Below are 14,900 nucleotides of genomic sequence, written 5' to 3' on the forward strand. Positions count from 1 at the left end.
TAGTATCATTGATTTAATTTATAGTTAATTTTAGGCCATTTCTAATTTTTATAAATACTACTTCAATTAACTTTTGTGATCATTTTTCCTTCTTTTAATCAATCTTAGGAATGGAATTCCTGTATCTATATGTCTTGTTATGGTTTGTGATTTCCTTTCCGTAGGAGGCTTGTTGATTTATAATGTTATCAACTTTGTATTTTCTTGGTTAGTTTCCTCCAAAACCTTACCACCTATAAAGATGTCCAAAACAGCTGTAGAGCAGCACTTAGTGAGGTTGGAGTGGGGACAATCAGTGATGGGAGAGGACAGCCATTTGTTCTGAGTTGTAGTGATTCTCTGCAGAGCTGGATTGAAAAGATTTTGAGGCCTTTTTCCGGGTCAATAACATAATGTGTTCTGAATTGATTGGTGATGTCTTTTATCAGAGAGGATTAGGTAGCAGTGATGTATCTGCATAGGATTTACTATTCTTTATCTTAGGAGGTGGGAATTCCTACCAGAAGCCCATTTCAGGAGTCCAGGAGTGAATCAGATAATGCTTAGAGTTTTTATGTGGCCAAAAGCAGATTGTCATGTCTCAGCGTAAGTTGTTCTCAGAGAATTGTTTTAATGAGCCCCAATAAATAATGTATATGGGAGGAATATCATGAGAGATCCAGTTCCCAGTTAGTTGGGATTAATTGCTAGTCTTCAGAATGCATCTGACATCTACCTTACGGGGGATACAATGAAACACTGGTTATCCCTGAGGCAGGATTTAGCAAACTTTATTCCTGATTTGTGGAATCAGACTTGTTTTTATTCTACCTCCCCAGTAGTTGGCAACAACAACAACAAAACACCTAGCGGCTATATCTTGAGAACACAGGATACTACTATGGAAGGTAAAACTGGAAAGCAGTAATAAAAGTATTCCTGTGAATTCTAGAAAATGGACTTTTTCAATTGAAGCAAAGTACCTTTGGCAGGGAGGCGATTTAACTTGGTCAGAACCTTAAGAGGTTTTCAGTGGGACTCAGAAAATTTGGTTATGACTCTATCAGCCAGCTGTGTGACCTTGAGGAAGTCACACAGCTTCCTCTTTTGCAAAACTAGGAGATTTGACAAGATGGGCTACGACATTCTCATAGAATAGAAAACTACATGCATAGACTAATTTCCTTCCATTGCTATAAGTCCACTACAAATACAGGGGCCTTTAGAGAATGGTGGGCAGCCGTGACCCTCCTCTCTCATCCTTTCTCTTTCTTCACTGACTCCTTTATTCACCCAGTAGGCTTTCTTCTCTTTTCCTGCTTTAAACCTGTATGTGTTCCTGTGTGATAGTCATGACTCACAGGCAACGTTTTCCTCTTGTGTATGTGTCATGTCTGAATGAGGTTCCTTCAGGGAAAGGAAATCACGAAGCTGAGTGATTCATGAAAATTGCCCAGTTTCCTGGCTTCAGGCCGCCGCAGCAATCCTTGAGCAGGGCCTTCCCCTGGTGGCCAGCAGGGGAACAGCAGGGGCCTGGGAGAAGGAGGTTCTGGAGGTCATTTCTTGAGCCCTCATAAAGCCACTGGCCAGAGATGATTGAAGGCTGGTTTTTTTACGAATATTTCTTTTCTGAAACAAACTAAAACGTTGCCTATTCTCTTGTCCTGTTACTTTTTTTCCCCTATCAAATGTATAAGAAAAGAAGTTGTAAAAGGAAGAGACACTGAGTGTATTTGACCAAAGAATTGATTGTTAAATCCAAATTTGAGCAGGTTTGCTGCTTGAACGATTCAGAAAAGCTGGTGATTTAGCTTGAGTTGTCTGTAGAAGTTGATGAGTAGAGATGAATAATGTGGCTTTTGAATTTTTCATCTTCAGGGGTGTTTTGAGGGTCACCTTTGCAGGAGCTGTTTGGCTGTTTTGGGGATTTAGAGCCAGTTTTGAGCAGAGCCCTGGGGTAGAGTGAATGGATAGACTCCAAAATGTGCTTCTTAGAGCAGAGTCCTGACTGTGCAGACACTTGCTGTAGCCAAAGCCTGTACTCCCAAGGCCAACCACAGAGAGAAAATGCCATGCAGCTCACAGCGGGGAGGGCCGCTTGGGCCTGGACTGAACTAGGGGCATTTCAGGGGGATGTTTTTCTCAGCTTGGGAGTAGGGTGGGCCTGGCGTAAGTTGTAAGGACACCAAGGAGGGCCAAAAAAGCAAAACACTTGGGAGGTAAGGATTTGTCTCCTGATCTCTGGGCGGTGCGTTAGCCACAGGCAGAGCAGCCCTGCCCACCCCTGTGTGCAGGAACTTGCCTCTGTCAGGCGCTTTCATGGTTGTGGACCTCCGACCTCTGCACATTGATCTGCACACTGCAGATAAACGGCTTTCGGTGCAGTTGTTTTATTATAGCTCAGAACCCGGGAAGGCCTCTCTCTCTGGGATCTGAGACCAGGAAGCCGGAGAGGGGCCAGGTTATCACCCACTGGTCAGGGCTCACCTACAGTCGGCACGTGGAAGATAGCACTTGATGATTGCTTGCTGGGCCAGTGGACAATGGATGCATAGAAGCATCCTGAGAAAGAGAATTCCTAAACTGTGATAGAGAGGTCTGGAGAGGGACAAGACAGACCCTCGCATTAACCTGCCTTTCCCTTGTGGGAATGGCTTCAGATGCTCAGAGAGGCCAGAGATGAATGACTTAGCATTTCTTGTGGAATAATAAATTTACAAGCTGTGTACCGTTGGGGAGGGGTTGCACCCCATGAACCTGGCGATGAAAAAATAAAAATTAGTGTGGTCAGTGTTGGCAGTTTGCAGAAAACGGTTCACTTTGTAAGAGAGTGGGTTTCCCTTGTCTTCAAGGTTAAGGCAGCACAGTTCTTCAGTTTCAAAGGAGGGCCAGGAGCCACTCATCCACAGGGGATTTTAAAAGCAACTGAGATGAAAAGAACTGAGTTGTAGTTTGGGGGAGTGCGGGGAACATTAGCCGGAATCCATAGTGAGGGTGCAGTGCAGCTCAGAAATAGCAGCGGCATTGATTTGGAATCTGAGGAGCTGAAGCTTTAATTCTGTCGTCTCCTCTCTGAACTCTGCACATCGATCTGCTCACTGCAGATAAATGGCTCTTGGTGCAGTTGTTTTATGATGGCTCAGAACCCGAAGGCCGCTCTCACTGGCACGGGTGACCTCTGGAGAATGAATTTCTGATGAGTATCGCCAGCCGATGCCCCTCTTCCCTGAGGTTTGCTGGAATTGTCCCCTAAACATAGGAGCAAGAAGGAATAAAACTAACTCAGATTGCCAGTTGGTATTTCAAATCTTATTTCATGTTTGTGTCTAAAGAAAAACACATTCCTCTGAGTTTCAACATTTTCTCCTTCATATTTACACTTTTAAAGTTGTACCTCTAAACTAAGTACTGTATGACAATTTTTTTTCCTTTCTGGGTTAAATATGTCTCCTTCCCCTTTCACTTATAGATCTCAAAATGTGTCCATGATCCTTTCAGATAAGCACAGTTTGATGAGGACTTCTGTGTCGATAGTATGCAGACCTTGCATCTTTTGGCCTTGTTACCCTTCTGGGAAGAGGAGTTATTGGCAATTGCTTTGTAACTCTTCCTTTGAAATTTCCATTTCTACCATTGTATTTTTAATTTCTGAGGGAGTAAGATCAGCCTTACCTTCTGAATGAGCATCCTGCTTTTTTGTTGTGTGTATTAAGGTCTGGTATTTCTCAGTTGTTTCTTTTTATAAGACTAAAGTACCAAATGCTCTGTTTGCACTGAGGCTTGTCAACTGGTGCACGCGTGGCCTTTAGTTGGGGGACTCTAAGCATCAGGATCTGCAGTTTTACCTCTCACCAGGATGGGAATCCTCGCCTCTGCTGTCTGGGCTTGCACAGGGCAGGGAACAGCATCATGTGCTCCTTGAGCTGTATCTGAAGTGCCCAAACCCTCCCGTCAGGAGGGTCTGTTCCCTGGTACGTGGCTTGGAGCGCTAAGGGTATATCTGTGTGAACCTTTCACTGACCATGATTTCAACTTGCTCCTTCAGTTCTTAATATATTCAGTATTCTGTGGCATGAATTGACTCGCTTCTCATTAGCTTTCCTTCCTGCAGCCATTTAAGGCTCAAACGCTTCTTTCTCAGTGACCATTTGGCCAAGTGCTTTTCATTGACTTCACTTGTCTGGTGTTATTTCTTCTCCTATCTTTTGACCTTGTATATTTGTATATTTTATTCCTTAAACCATTTTGCAAAGGTTTTGGAAGGGACTGGATAGAAATACATGTATTTGATTTCCAATGTGTAAGTAGACTGCTATCCTAATTAGCTTAGGAGAATTATTTAATAAAGAGCTGAGATGAATTCAGATAATTCAGCAGAATTGGAGATTATTATGCAAACATCAGATTCTAAAGAGAAAATGTCAGAAATACAGAAATTAGAGCCTTGGCCAAGTAGCTTAGTTGGTTAGAGCATCATCCTGATACACCAAGATTGTGGGTTCAATCTCCGGTCAGGACACATACAAGAGTCAACCAATGAATGCATAGATAAGTACAATAACAAACCGATGTTTCTCTCTCTCTCTCTCTCTCTCTTTCAAGCAATGAAAAAAACCTTACAAAAAAGAAATACAGAAATTAAAATTCATAGATCTCACAGGGTGATACCTAGAAAAATAGATTTTCTGAACACTGAGGTTTTGAACAAAGTCAATTCTATCTCTACCAAAATAATGTGGTGTTTTGCCAGACTTCTCTAGACTACTCTAAAAATTTCCAAATTTCCGGAAATATATGTATTGTAGATATGCCAGTTCTAGTTTAATTATTGTATATATGTAGGACATGTTTCTAAAACTTACTTTTACCATACTTCTTTTCTACTGGTAAGAAATAGAAGAAAATATACCCGTGCTCCCCCCCGCCCCCCCCCCCCCCAATTAACCAGAAATGACCTCTCTGTCCACTTGTTCTGTGTTTATACTAGGTTATAATTGGCACCGTTGATATTCATGGTGTGTCCTCATTCTTTTCCAGGACACCGGGGTTGGGAAATCAAGCATTGTGTGTCGATTTGTCCAGGATCACTTTGACCACAACATCAGCCCGACCATTGGGTAAGTTTCTGTGTGATCCTCCCTTTCACATTTTGTCCATTCAGAGCACTCAGAGAGGTCACGTTGTGCCTGAGCCTTCAAGAGGTTTCATCCCAGCCAGTGAGAATCGATCTCAGTGGGAAAGACTTCGACAGAAATTCAGTCACTTTTCAGGTGTATGTCTGGGCTTACTTTCTTGTCAATGATTTTTTTCCTAGCCAACTATTGTCATGCTGCAGTCTAAGGTCATTTCCTTGATCTCAAAGAGTATTGTTCTGAAAGTGATGCCAGCTTTCTTTCCAGATGGAAGATGAGACACAGGACAAATCCCCAAAGGCTCTGTTGTAACTTGCCTGCCAGTAAACCTGGAAATGCTGTGCACTCACATGGCAGAGGTATCTGCCCCGTCTGTGGGAGAGATTGATTTTCATGTTCTAGATTAACTGAGTGTCGGCATTTCCATTCTGATGCTTGGGGACGGAGGGGTGGGTTGTTCACTTCTGGGCCCCTGACCTTACATTTCCCCCTTTTCTTTGGATTCTTTTGCCAGACGTGCTTTTGCTGTGTGTTTTGCAGGTGCTCGATTTTTCACTCTTAGAGCTTGGCTTCACTTACTTTTCTCCCTGAAGATAGCATGATCCTTGCAGAGAGCAAAGTATCATTTTCTTCAGAAGGGAAACAATGCATGCATATATTTTGGGAATTCTGTACGGTTGATGATGGGCCATTGTCTCTGTTGGTCGTTTGTGGCAGGGCATAAGCAGATGCTCAAGAACAGTTGGTTGATAGGCCAGTGGTTGGAGCAGTGGAGGTGAGAAAAACCAACACATTTTGCAGTTAAAAGTGGCTTAAAGAGACATGTTCACAAAAATATATGTCAAGCCAACAAGTTAACTCGCCCAGTGTCATGGATGCTGGCAGAAGACACAGGACTCCTGGGTCAGAAGCAAGAGCAATAGCAGTTGCTAGAGTATTATTTTACATTGGTTCCCTAAGCTCCATTTTTCCATAGGGTGCTGTGAAGAGGGTCAAGTGACACTCCACATGCAGTAGCTTGTGTTACAGGAGAGGAACCCCAAGTTAGGGAACCTGAATCTTTTACAATGGACAGTAAGCATGTCTGTGCTTTGTTCCAAAGGGGTACTTTATCTCTCCCTACCAAGGCTATTTGGCTATACAGACATCCTTGAAAACACAGTCTGGGGGAAAGATAGTATCTGTGCTTGCAAGAGACCCGTGGAGAATTGTCTCCCAACATAGTCACTTCTGTAGATTGGGGACAGTTTTATAGAGGAAATTCTTTTTACTCTTCCCTTTAATGTACTTTTTTTCTCTTTAATTTGCCTTTCTTGATAATAAAAGTAAGACCCATAAGAATAATTAACTCTGAAGTGTGTTTCTAGAAGAGAAACTTTCATTGTCTACTTTTTGAACTTAAAATTTTTAAGAAATAACAAATCTGAATTTCTTTTGTAATGATATTTTTTTTTTTAAAAAAAGGCAATACATGCTTCTACCACAAATATGGTAAATATATAAAAGTGTTAAATGTAACTGTTATGTATAGTTATAAACATCATTATGCCTGTACAGAAGTATGTCATTTTGGTCACAATCTCTTGATCAGCAAGTCATAATGCCAACCCAGATTCAAGGGAGGGGAAATAAACTCTACTTCCTGGTGGGAGGGGCAGCATGAGGAAGCCTTTCCCTGCCCCAATGGATCATTGGTAGCCAATCAAATACTGTTGACAGTGCTTTGTCTAGTAAATGCATTGTAGTTGTTTTGTTTTTTTTAAAAAATTATGTATTATATGAAGACTATCTGTACTTTCTGCTTAATTTTTCTGTAAGCCTAAAATTTGTCTATAAGACACTATGTATTAGCTAAAACATTATATGTCTTTAAATTATAATGCATATTATGAAAAGTTTAGACCATACATAAATATCTAAAAACAAAAACAGTATCACACACTACCTAACGTGTTACAGCATGTATTCTTTATCCACGTAGGTCTTCCTTATTCTTTTCCATGAATACAGATTTCTTGGAAGATGGCATAAACAGAATACTTTAAATTCTATCTGTGCATTTTCTTGACAAAGTCAAGATTAAAGTCTAATTTTTCTGATTATAAAAGTTCATGTTCACCCTGGCTGGTATAGCTCAGTTGGTTGGAGTGTTGTCCCATAAAGCAAAGGTCATGGATTCGATTCCCAGTCAGGGCACATATGTAGGTTGCGGGTTCAATTCAAGGACAAGGTGTGTATGGGAGGTGGCCAGTCGATGTTTTTCTCTCACATCAATCTCTCTCTCACCCTTTCTCTCTCTCTCTAAAAATCAGTAAGTATATCCTCAGGTAAGTATTAAAAATTTCATGTTCACTCGAAAAAGCTAAAATCACATAACTTATAAAATAAAAATCATAATATATATAGTTTTATATCCTGTTTTCTACTTATTATGAACATGTTCCTATAATGTTACATAATCTTCAAAAACATGATGAAAATAATAGTTTTTTCTAATTATGTACCCACTATAAAAATTGAAAATGAAGAAAATCATGAGGAAAAATATAAAAAATTACCCATGACCTATCTCCTCAACCACTGCAAACATTGGCTATATTTTCTTCCGGTCTTTTTCCTATATACTGTATGTATTAAATATTTTTTTCATTTAACATTATATTGTGAATTCTATGCCATCAAATGTTCTTTAAAAATAATGATTTTTAATGGCTCTACTTTCATTTAAGGCATTTAGTTTGTTTAAAATATTTAAAAATATTATAAACTAGAGGCCCGGTGCACAAAAATTTGTGCACTGGGGTTGGGGGGTCCCTCAGCCCAGCCTGTGCCCTCTCGCAGTCTGGGACCCCTCAGGGGATGTCCACCTGCTGGCTTAGGCCCACTCCCTGGGGGATCGGGCCTAAGCTGGCAGTCAGACATCACTCTGGCAGCCTGGGAGCCCTCGGGGGATGTCCACTTGCCAGCGGGGAGCAGGCCTAAGCTGCAGTCAGACATCCTTAGTGCTGCTGAAGAGGCGGGAGAGGCTCCCGCCACCACTGCTGTGCTGGCAGCTGTCAGCCTGGCTTGTGGCTGAGCAGAGCTCCCCCTGTGGGAGCACACTGACCACCAGGGGGCAGCTCCTGTATTGAGTGTCTGCCCCCTGGTGGTCAGTGTGTGTCATAGTGACCAGTCATTCCCAGTCATTCTGCTGTTAGGGTCAATTTGCATATTACTGTTTCATTATATAGGATAATGTTATGATGTATATCCTTGGGCATAAATACTTGCATGTACCTCTTTTTATTTCACTGGGTTAAACTCATAGCAATGGAGTAATTTAGTCAAAGGAAAAGAACATATTTAAAGTTATTGATAGATATTGCCACATTGTTTTTCAGAAAGGTTGTCCTTATTTTTGTATATAGTTACCAGCTTTAGAAAATTTAGAAAATTTTTGTATATGTGATTTTGAATTGTTTTTTCCCCTGTAGATTTCAAACTTAAACATTGCTTACACCTTCAAATTTCTTCATAAACACAATTTTAAATGATTGTACTATTAAATTATGTGCCCTTCTGCTTTTTATCTACATAATTTCTCACTTTTTTCTGGCAACAAGATTAAGCTCAGCTCCTCCGTTCTTATCTGTTGTCTTTTCCTGATATAGTTTATTTTCCCAATTTTAAAATTGCTCAAAATTTCTTATCTCTTCTGAGATTTTGAAAAATGTTTCCAAACCAGTTTCAGAAAAATAAAGCCTGTAGGAACAAACAGATATTTGGAAGATGGCATAGATGGAATACTTTTCAAAAATTGTGTGCTTATTCCTTAGCTGGTAGATTTAGTGGGCTGGCAGTGTGGCTTATAAATGTGTTTTGTTTAGCCTGGTTTAAAAAATTTAAGCTAATGATGGGGAATCTGAAGATTTTTATATAATACACTTATATTTCTGGCTTCTTGCATAAATCAGCAGGCTTGGAGCACATGCCCTGGTGTCAGAAGCCATGCAGATGTGAGCCAGAGGTGCTCTACTCCCTGTGGGTGACGGGCTCTCTCTGCTCCATGTTGTCCCCACTATTATTATTATTGCTCCTATTCTTTTTATCAGTATTTTACTTCTAGCCCGCTTTGCTCATTTACATGTCCTACTTGGCCCCATAGACATTTCAGTTCATGTCCTTTGCACAAGAGCCTTTTTCTCAGTTACCCTGCTGGCCCCAAGGGACAGAGCAGCTAGGTAATTTGTTTAGGTAAGCAGTAAACTTGTAACTCGAACCAAGTGAGTCCACTTTTATTTTATTTTTTTCTTATTTTTTTCTTTATTGATTAAGGTATTACATATGTGTCCTTACCCACCCCCCCCTTACCCCCCCCCCCCCCACCTCCCCGCTCATGCCCTCACCCCCCTAGTGTCTGTGTCCATTGGCTAGGCTTATATGCATGTATACAAGTCCTTTGGTTGATCTCTCCCCCTTACCCCCACCCTCCCCTACCTTTCCTCTGAGGTCTGACGGTCTGATCAATGCTTCTCTGTCTCTGGATCTGTTTTTGTTCATCAGTTTATGTTGCTCATTATATTCCGTAAATGAGTGAGATCATGTGACATATATCTTTCTCTGACTGGCTTATTTCACTTAGCATAATGCTCTCCAGTTCCATCCATGCTGTTGCAAATGGGAGGAGTTCCTTCCTTTTTACAGCAGCGTGTAGTATTCCATTGTGTAGATGTACCACAGTTTTTTAATCCACTCATTTGCTAATGGGCACTTAGGCTGTTTCCAAATCTTAGCTATGGTAAATTGTGCTGCTATGAACATGAGGGTGCATATATCCTTTCTGATTGGTGTTTCTGGTTTCTTGGGATATATTCCTAGAAGTGGGATCACTGGGTCAAATGGGAGTTCCATTTTTAGTTTTTTGAGGAAACTTTATACTGTTGTCCACAGTGGCTGCACCAGTCTGCATTCCCACTAGCAGTGCACGAGGGTCAGGGTTCCTAGTCATGGGAGACATAAAAATTAACTCTTTCAATGCTAAGACAATGACATTTCATAGCCTACGGCCTTTTCCCAATGAGAATGTGATCTCAGTGGGAAGAACGAGGGTACACTTTAAAAGTGGACTCACCAAGTGCACCCTCGTTCTTCCCACTGAGATCACATTCTCTTTGGGAAAAGGCCGTAGGCTATGAAATGTCATTATCTTAGCATTGAAAGAGTTAATTCTTATCGTCTCCTGTGACTCACCCTGAAAAATCTTGGCTCTGCTATTCAAGCAGATTGTGTTAACATCGTGTGTGTGTGTGTGTGTGTGTGTGTGTGTGTGTGTGTGTGTGTGTGTGTGGTGTGTGTATCTCCCTCTCTATTTTAACTTTTACAAGGACATTGGGTTATTTCTGCCAGATTTCGGTTCCCACAGATAATGAAGTCAGTTCAGCATTTTCGATGCTCCTTCTGTACCACTCTGGAAGGAAATCCATAGAGAAGAAAAGACACTTGAGCTTCTTAAGATTGAAAGCTAGCAAAGAGGCTGAAAAAAAAAAACCCTAAACAACCAAAAGATTAATGATCAATCTTGATTCCAAATATTGATAGTCTTTCTTCTAGTGGCAAGAAATCAGGAACAGAGAAGAGTATGTACATGGGTGTGTGCATACATATGTGTGTATTTGTATAAATGTATATACATATATAGGATATGCATATTACTGTTACTAAAGCTGTTCCTCACAGGCTTATTGTGTATCAAGGGGAAATTTCACAGATGTTATTTCCTCATTTGATCCTAAAACAGCACTCTAGGTCATGTAGAGTAGATATTGGTCCTATTTCACAGATGAATAAAACTGAGGGACTTTCTAAGTGCTCATTCCACTCAGACCGGCAGTGAGGGCCTCTGCATTCTTTCCTGACTTTGCCTTCAGGTTCTTCTTTGACCAAGGTCAGTGTGGTTTTTTGGGTCTCAGAAGGCCCCACTGTCCCTATCTATAAACCAAAGGGGTTGGCCTGGATATTTCATGTTTTTTCCCAGCTCTAACATCTATGATCCTGAGATTTTAAAGGCATGAACTTAGTTTTCCAAGTCTGAGAACTTTTAAAGAATAGGATTGATGTAGCATTTATCCTGTTGCTTAGGACATATTGAGGAATGAGTGCAAATCTTCCTTATATCAGAGTAAAAACAAAAATAAATACAAAAACAGAATATTGATATAGCTGTCTACATCAAGCATGTCAAACTCACAGCCTGTGGGCTGCATGCAGCCCACAACAAATATTTTTGTGGCCCAGCTCATATAACAGTATGTAAGAAACGTTTTAATAAAAATTTCGTAACTTAATTTTTACACTATCCTGTTATACATAATTATTAATAACGAACTACAACGTTTGCTAATGACTGATTACTATAATCGTGTTACATTCATTTCCATAACATGCCTTACGTGCAGGTGCACCATTTCTCTTCACTAATACTAGCAGCAAATATTTTAGTAGCCAATTGCCACATCATTAGTCTTGGACTGACTTGTTTGGTGTGTGCAATAGGAAATATTTCCGTTTCAGAGAACAAGAAAAATAGGTTTATTTGCATTACGCTTATTAATTTATGCAGTTATTCAGTGTCTGGTATGTTAATGTTCAAGAAAAAATATTAATTTTTATTAAAATGTTCTATTTTATGTTAATGATTACTCACTTATTTCAGCCCTTTGTATTCATCATGTCTCTATTGAAATAAACCTACATTTCTATGAAAATTGAAGCTTTTGTTTTTTTGTGGCCCACATAAACTTAAACCTTGTTTATTTGGCCCATGTTAGCCTTTGAGTTTGACATGCTTGGTCTACATAACAGTTTAAAAGGCATTTATACCCTCGCCGGTTTGGCTCAGTGGATAGAGTGTCTGCCTGGGGACTAAAGGGTCCCAGGTTCAATTCCGATCAAGGGCACATGCCTGGGTTGCAGGCTTGATCTTCAGTAGGGGGCATGCAGGAGGCAGCCAATCAATGATTTTCTCTCATCATTGATGTTTCTACCTCTATCTCCCTCTCCCTTCCTCTCTGAAATCAATAAAAATTATATTGTAAAAAATTAAAGGCATTTATGGCAAAAATTCCATAAACAAAGTTAAAGGGCAAAGATTAAACTGCAAAAAATATTTTTTAAGGATACTATTACAAAGATTAGTATAAAATACTAAAACAGCATAAGAAATGGATGAGCATCCCAACTGAAAAGTGGGCAAAGGTCATGAACTAAAGATACAAAAGAAAAGTACAAGTGGTTAATAAACACTAAAATGATGTTCAAACCTCTAATAAGCATGATAAAAATAGGACTATGATGCATTTTCTACCTGTCATACTGGAAAAGATTTGAAGGATTAGTATTGGTCGGGGAGAAGATGGTCCCATACATTGCCATGGACGTGTAGGTTGGTATAATCCACAGCAAAGTAGAGCTTCTAAGAATTAACTCCAAAGAAATAGTTGTACAAGGATCCAAAGGTCTAGGTACAAGGATATTCATTTAATTATTGTCGTAATAATGAAAATAGGTGACCAAAATGTCTATCAATGGAGTAGTGAATAAATTTATAACGTGGTGTATAACATCATTTAGATAATGATATTCATTTGTATTATAGAAACAGAAAGATGTTCATGATATGTAAAGTAGAGAAGAAACAAAATTTATGATCAATTTGGGGGTAAAAGTTGTATAAAAATAATCTGCAAGGATATATACCAACTAATTAGTAATGATTGTGGATAGGTGGTGAGATGGACAATTGATTTTTATTTTCTTTTTTAGCAAAGTACATATATTGCTCTTGTAATGAGAAAAGTAATAGAGATATTTCCATTTTTGAATTATTTTTGCTCTTATCAGTAGTTTGGGATGTATTTTGAACACTTTTAAAGAAATGAAATGTCATGGGACAGAAGTTATTTTGATAATATTTCATCATATCACATAAGAAAAATACCCATGATAATTAGAACTCTCTATTAATCCAGGGTGTGTATATGTATGTTGTGAGAATAATGAGGCAGTTACAGGAATTTATACTTTTCTCCTTGGGAATTCTCATTTGTCTTAGGGTAAAGTGGAAGTTGAGGAAATATTACTGGGATGAGTGCTGCGTGAATGCAGGGCTGGACTCTGTACTGGCCTGGGTGGGCCAGCTCAGCCATATGAAAGAGAAGGAAGACATCCTGGCACTACCCCTAAAAACTCTAGTATGCATCTCCTAAGAATAAGAACATTATTCATACCCAGAAACTTAATTTTGATTCAATGGTAATATCTGACATATAGTCTAAATTTAAATTCCTCCAGTTGACCCCAAAATATCTTTTAAAGCTGTTTTATCTCATAATCCAGGATCCAGTCAAGGTCCATATAGTGAGTGTATTTGGTTGTTTTATTGCTATCTTCTTTTTTTTTTCTTTTTTTTTAAATTAAGTTATTACATATGTGTCCTTATCCCCACATTACCCCCCATCCCCCCCACTCATGCCCTCACCCCCCTGTTGTCTGTGTCCATTGGTTAGGCCTATATGCTTGCATATAAGTCCTTTGGTTGATCTCTCCCCTTTACCCCCATCCTCCCCTACCTTCCCTCTGAGGTTTGACAGTCTAATCGAGGCTTCTCTGTCTCTGGATCTGTTTTTGTTCATCAGTTTATGTTGCTCAATATATTCCATATATGAGTGAGATCATGTGATATTTATCTTTTTCTGACTGGCTTATTTCACTTAGCATAATGCTCTCCAGTTCCATCCATGCTGTTGCAAATGGTAAGAACTCCTTTTTTACCACAGCGTAGTATTCCATCGTGTAGATGTACCACAGTTTTTTAATCCACTCATCTACTGATGGGCACTTAGGCTGTTTCCAAATCTTAGCTATGGTGAATTGTGCTGCTATGAACATAGGGGTGCATATATCCTTTCTGATTGGTGTTTCTAGTTTCTTGGGATATATTCCTAGAAGTGGGATCACTGTGTCAAATGGGAGTTCTATTTTTAGTTTTTTGAGGAAACTCCATACTGTTGTCCACAGTGGCTGCACCAGTCTGCAATCCCACCAGCAGTGCACGAGGGTTCCTTTTTCTCCACATCCTCGCCAGCACCCTACATCCTTGCCAACAAATCCTCATTTGTTGGTTTGTTGATGATAGACATTCTGACAGGAGTGAGATAGATGATACCACCATGTTGTCGTTTTGATGTGCATCTCTCGGATGATTAGTGACTTTGAATATCTTTTCATATGTCTCTTGGCCTTCCTTCTGTCTTCTTTCGAAAGTATCTATTTAGGTCCGTTTCCCATTTTTTGATTGGGTTGTTTATCTTCCTTTTGTTAAGTTGTATGAGTTCCCTGTAAATGTTAGAGATTAAATCCTTATTGGTGATAACCTTTGCAAATATGTTCTCCCATGCAGTGGGCTTTCTTGTTTTGTTGATGGTTTCTTTTGCTGTGCAAAAGCTTTTTATTTTGATGTAGACCCATTTGTTTATTTTCTCTTTAGTTTCCATTGCCCTAGGAGCAGTATCAGTGAAGAAATTGCTTCGGCGTATGTCTGAGATTTTGCTGCCTGTGGATTCCTCTAGTATTTTTATGCTTTCTTCTTTCTTAATCTAGATTCTAGAACAATCTCCATGCCTTCTGTTTTGTTTGCTTTTCATAATATCGACTTATTTGAAGCATTCAGGCCAGTTACCTTATAAAATCTTCCACATCCTGGATTTGCCTGACTGTTTCCTCATGGCTAAATTCAGATGAAACATTTTTTGG

At 39.6% G+C, this 14,900-nt stretch overlaps 1 protein-coding gene across 1 annotated transcript in view; it reads left to right on the forward strand.

The window, feature by feature from the left end:
• The window catches only part of RAB31 (RAB31, member RAS oncogene family), a 121,295-nt gene that overhangs the window by 47,797 nt on the left and 58,598 nt on the right, over positions 1-14,900 (forward strand). The window contains exon 2 of the mRNA XM_070420667.1: positions 5,017-5,096. Coding sequence (XP_070276768.1) covers positions 5,017-5,096 — 80 coding nt within the window. The remainder of the gene's footprint in view (positions 1-5,016; positions 5,097-14,900) is intronic.

This window comes from Myotis yumanensis, unplaced genomic scaffold, assembly GCF_028538775.1.
Source record: "Myotis yumanensis isolate MYYU_CA2020_CCGP unplaced genomic scaffold, mMyoYum1.0.hap1 SCAF_7, whole genome shotgun sequence".
In the NCBI taxonomy this organism is placed as follows: domain Eukaryota; kingdom Metazoa; phylum Chordata; class Mammalia; order Chiroptera; family Vespertilionidae; genus Myotis; species Myotis yumanensis.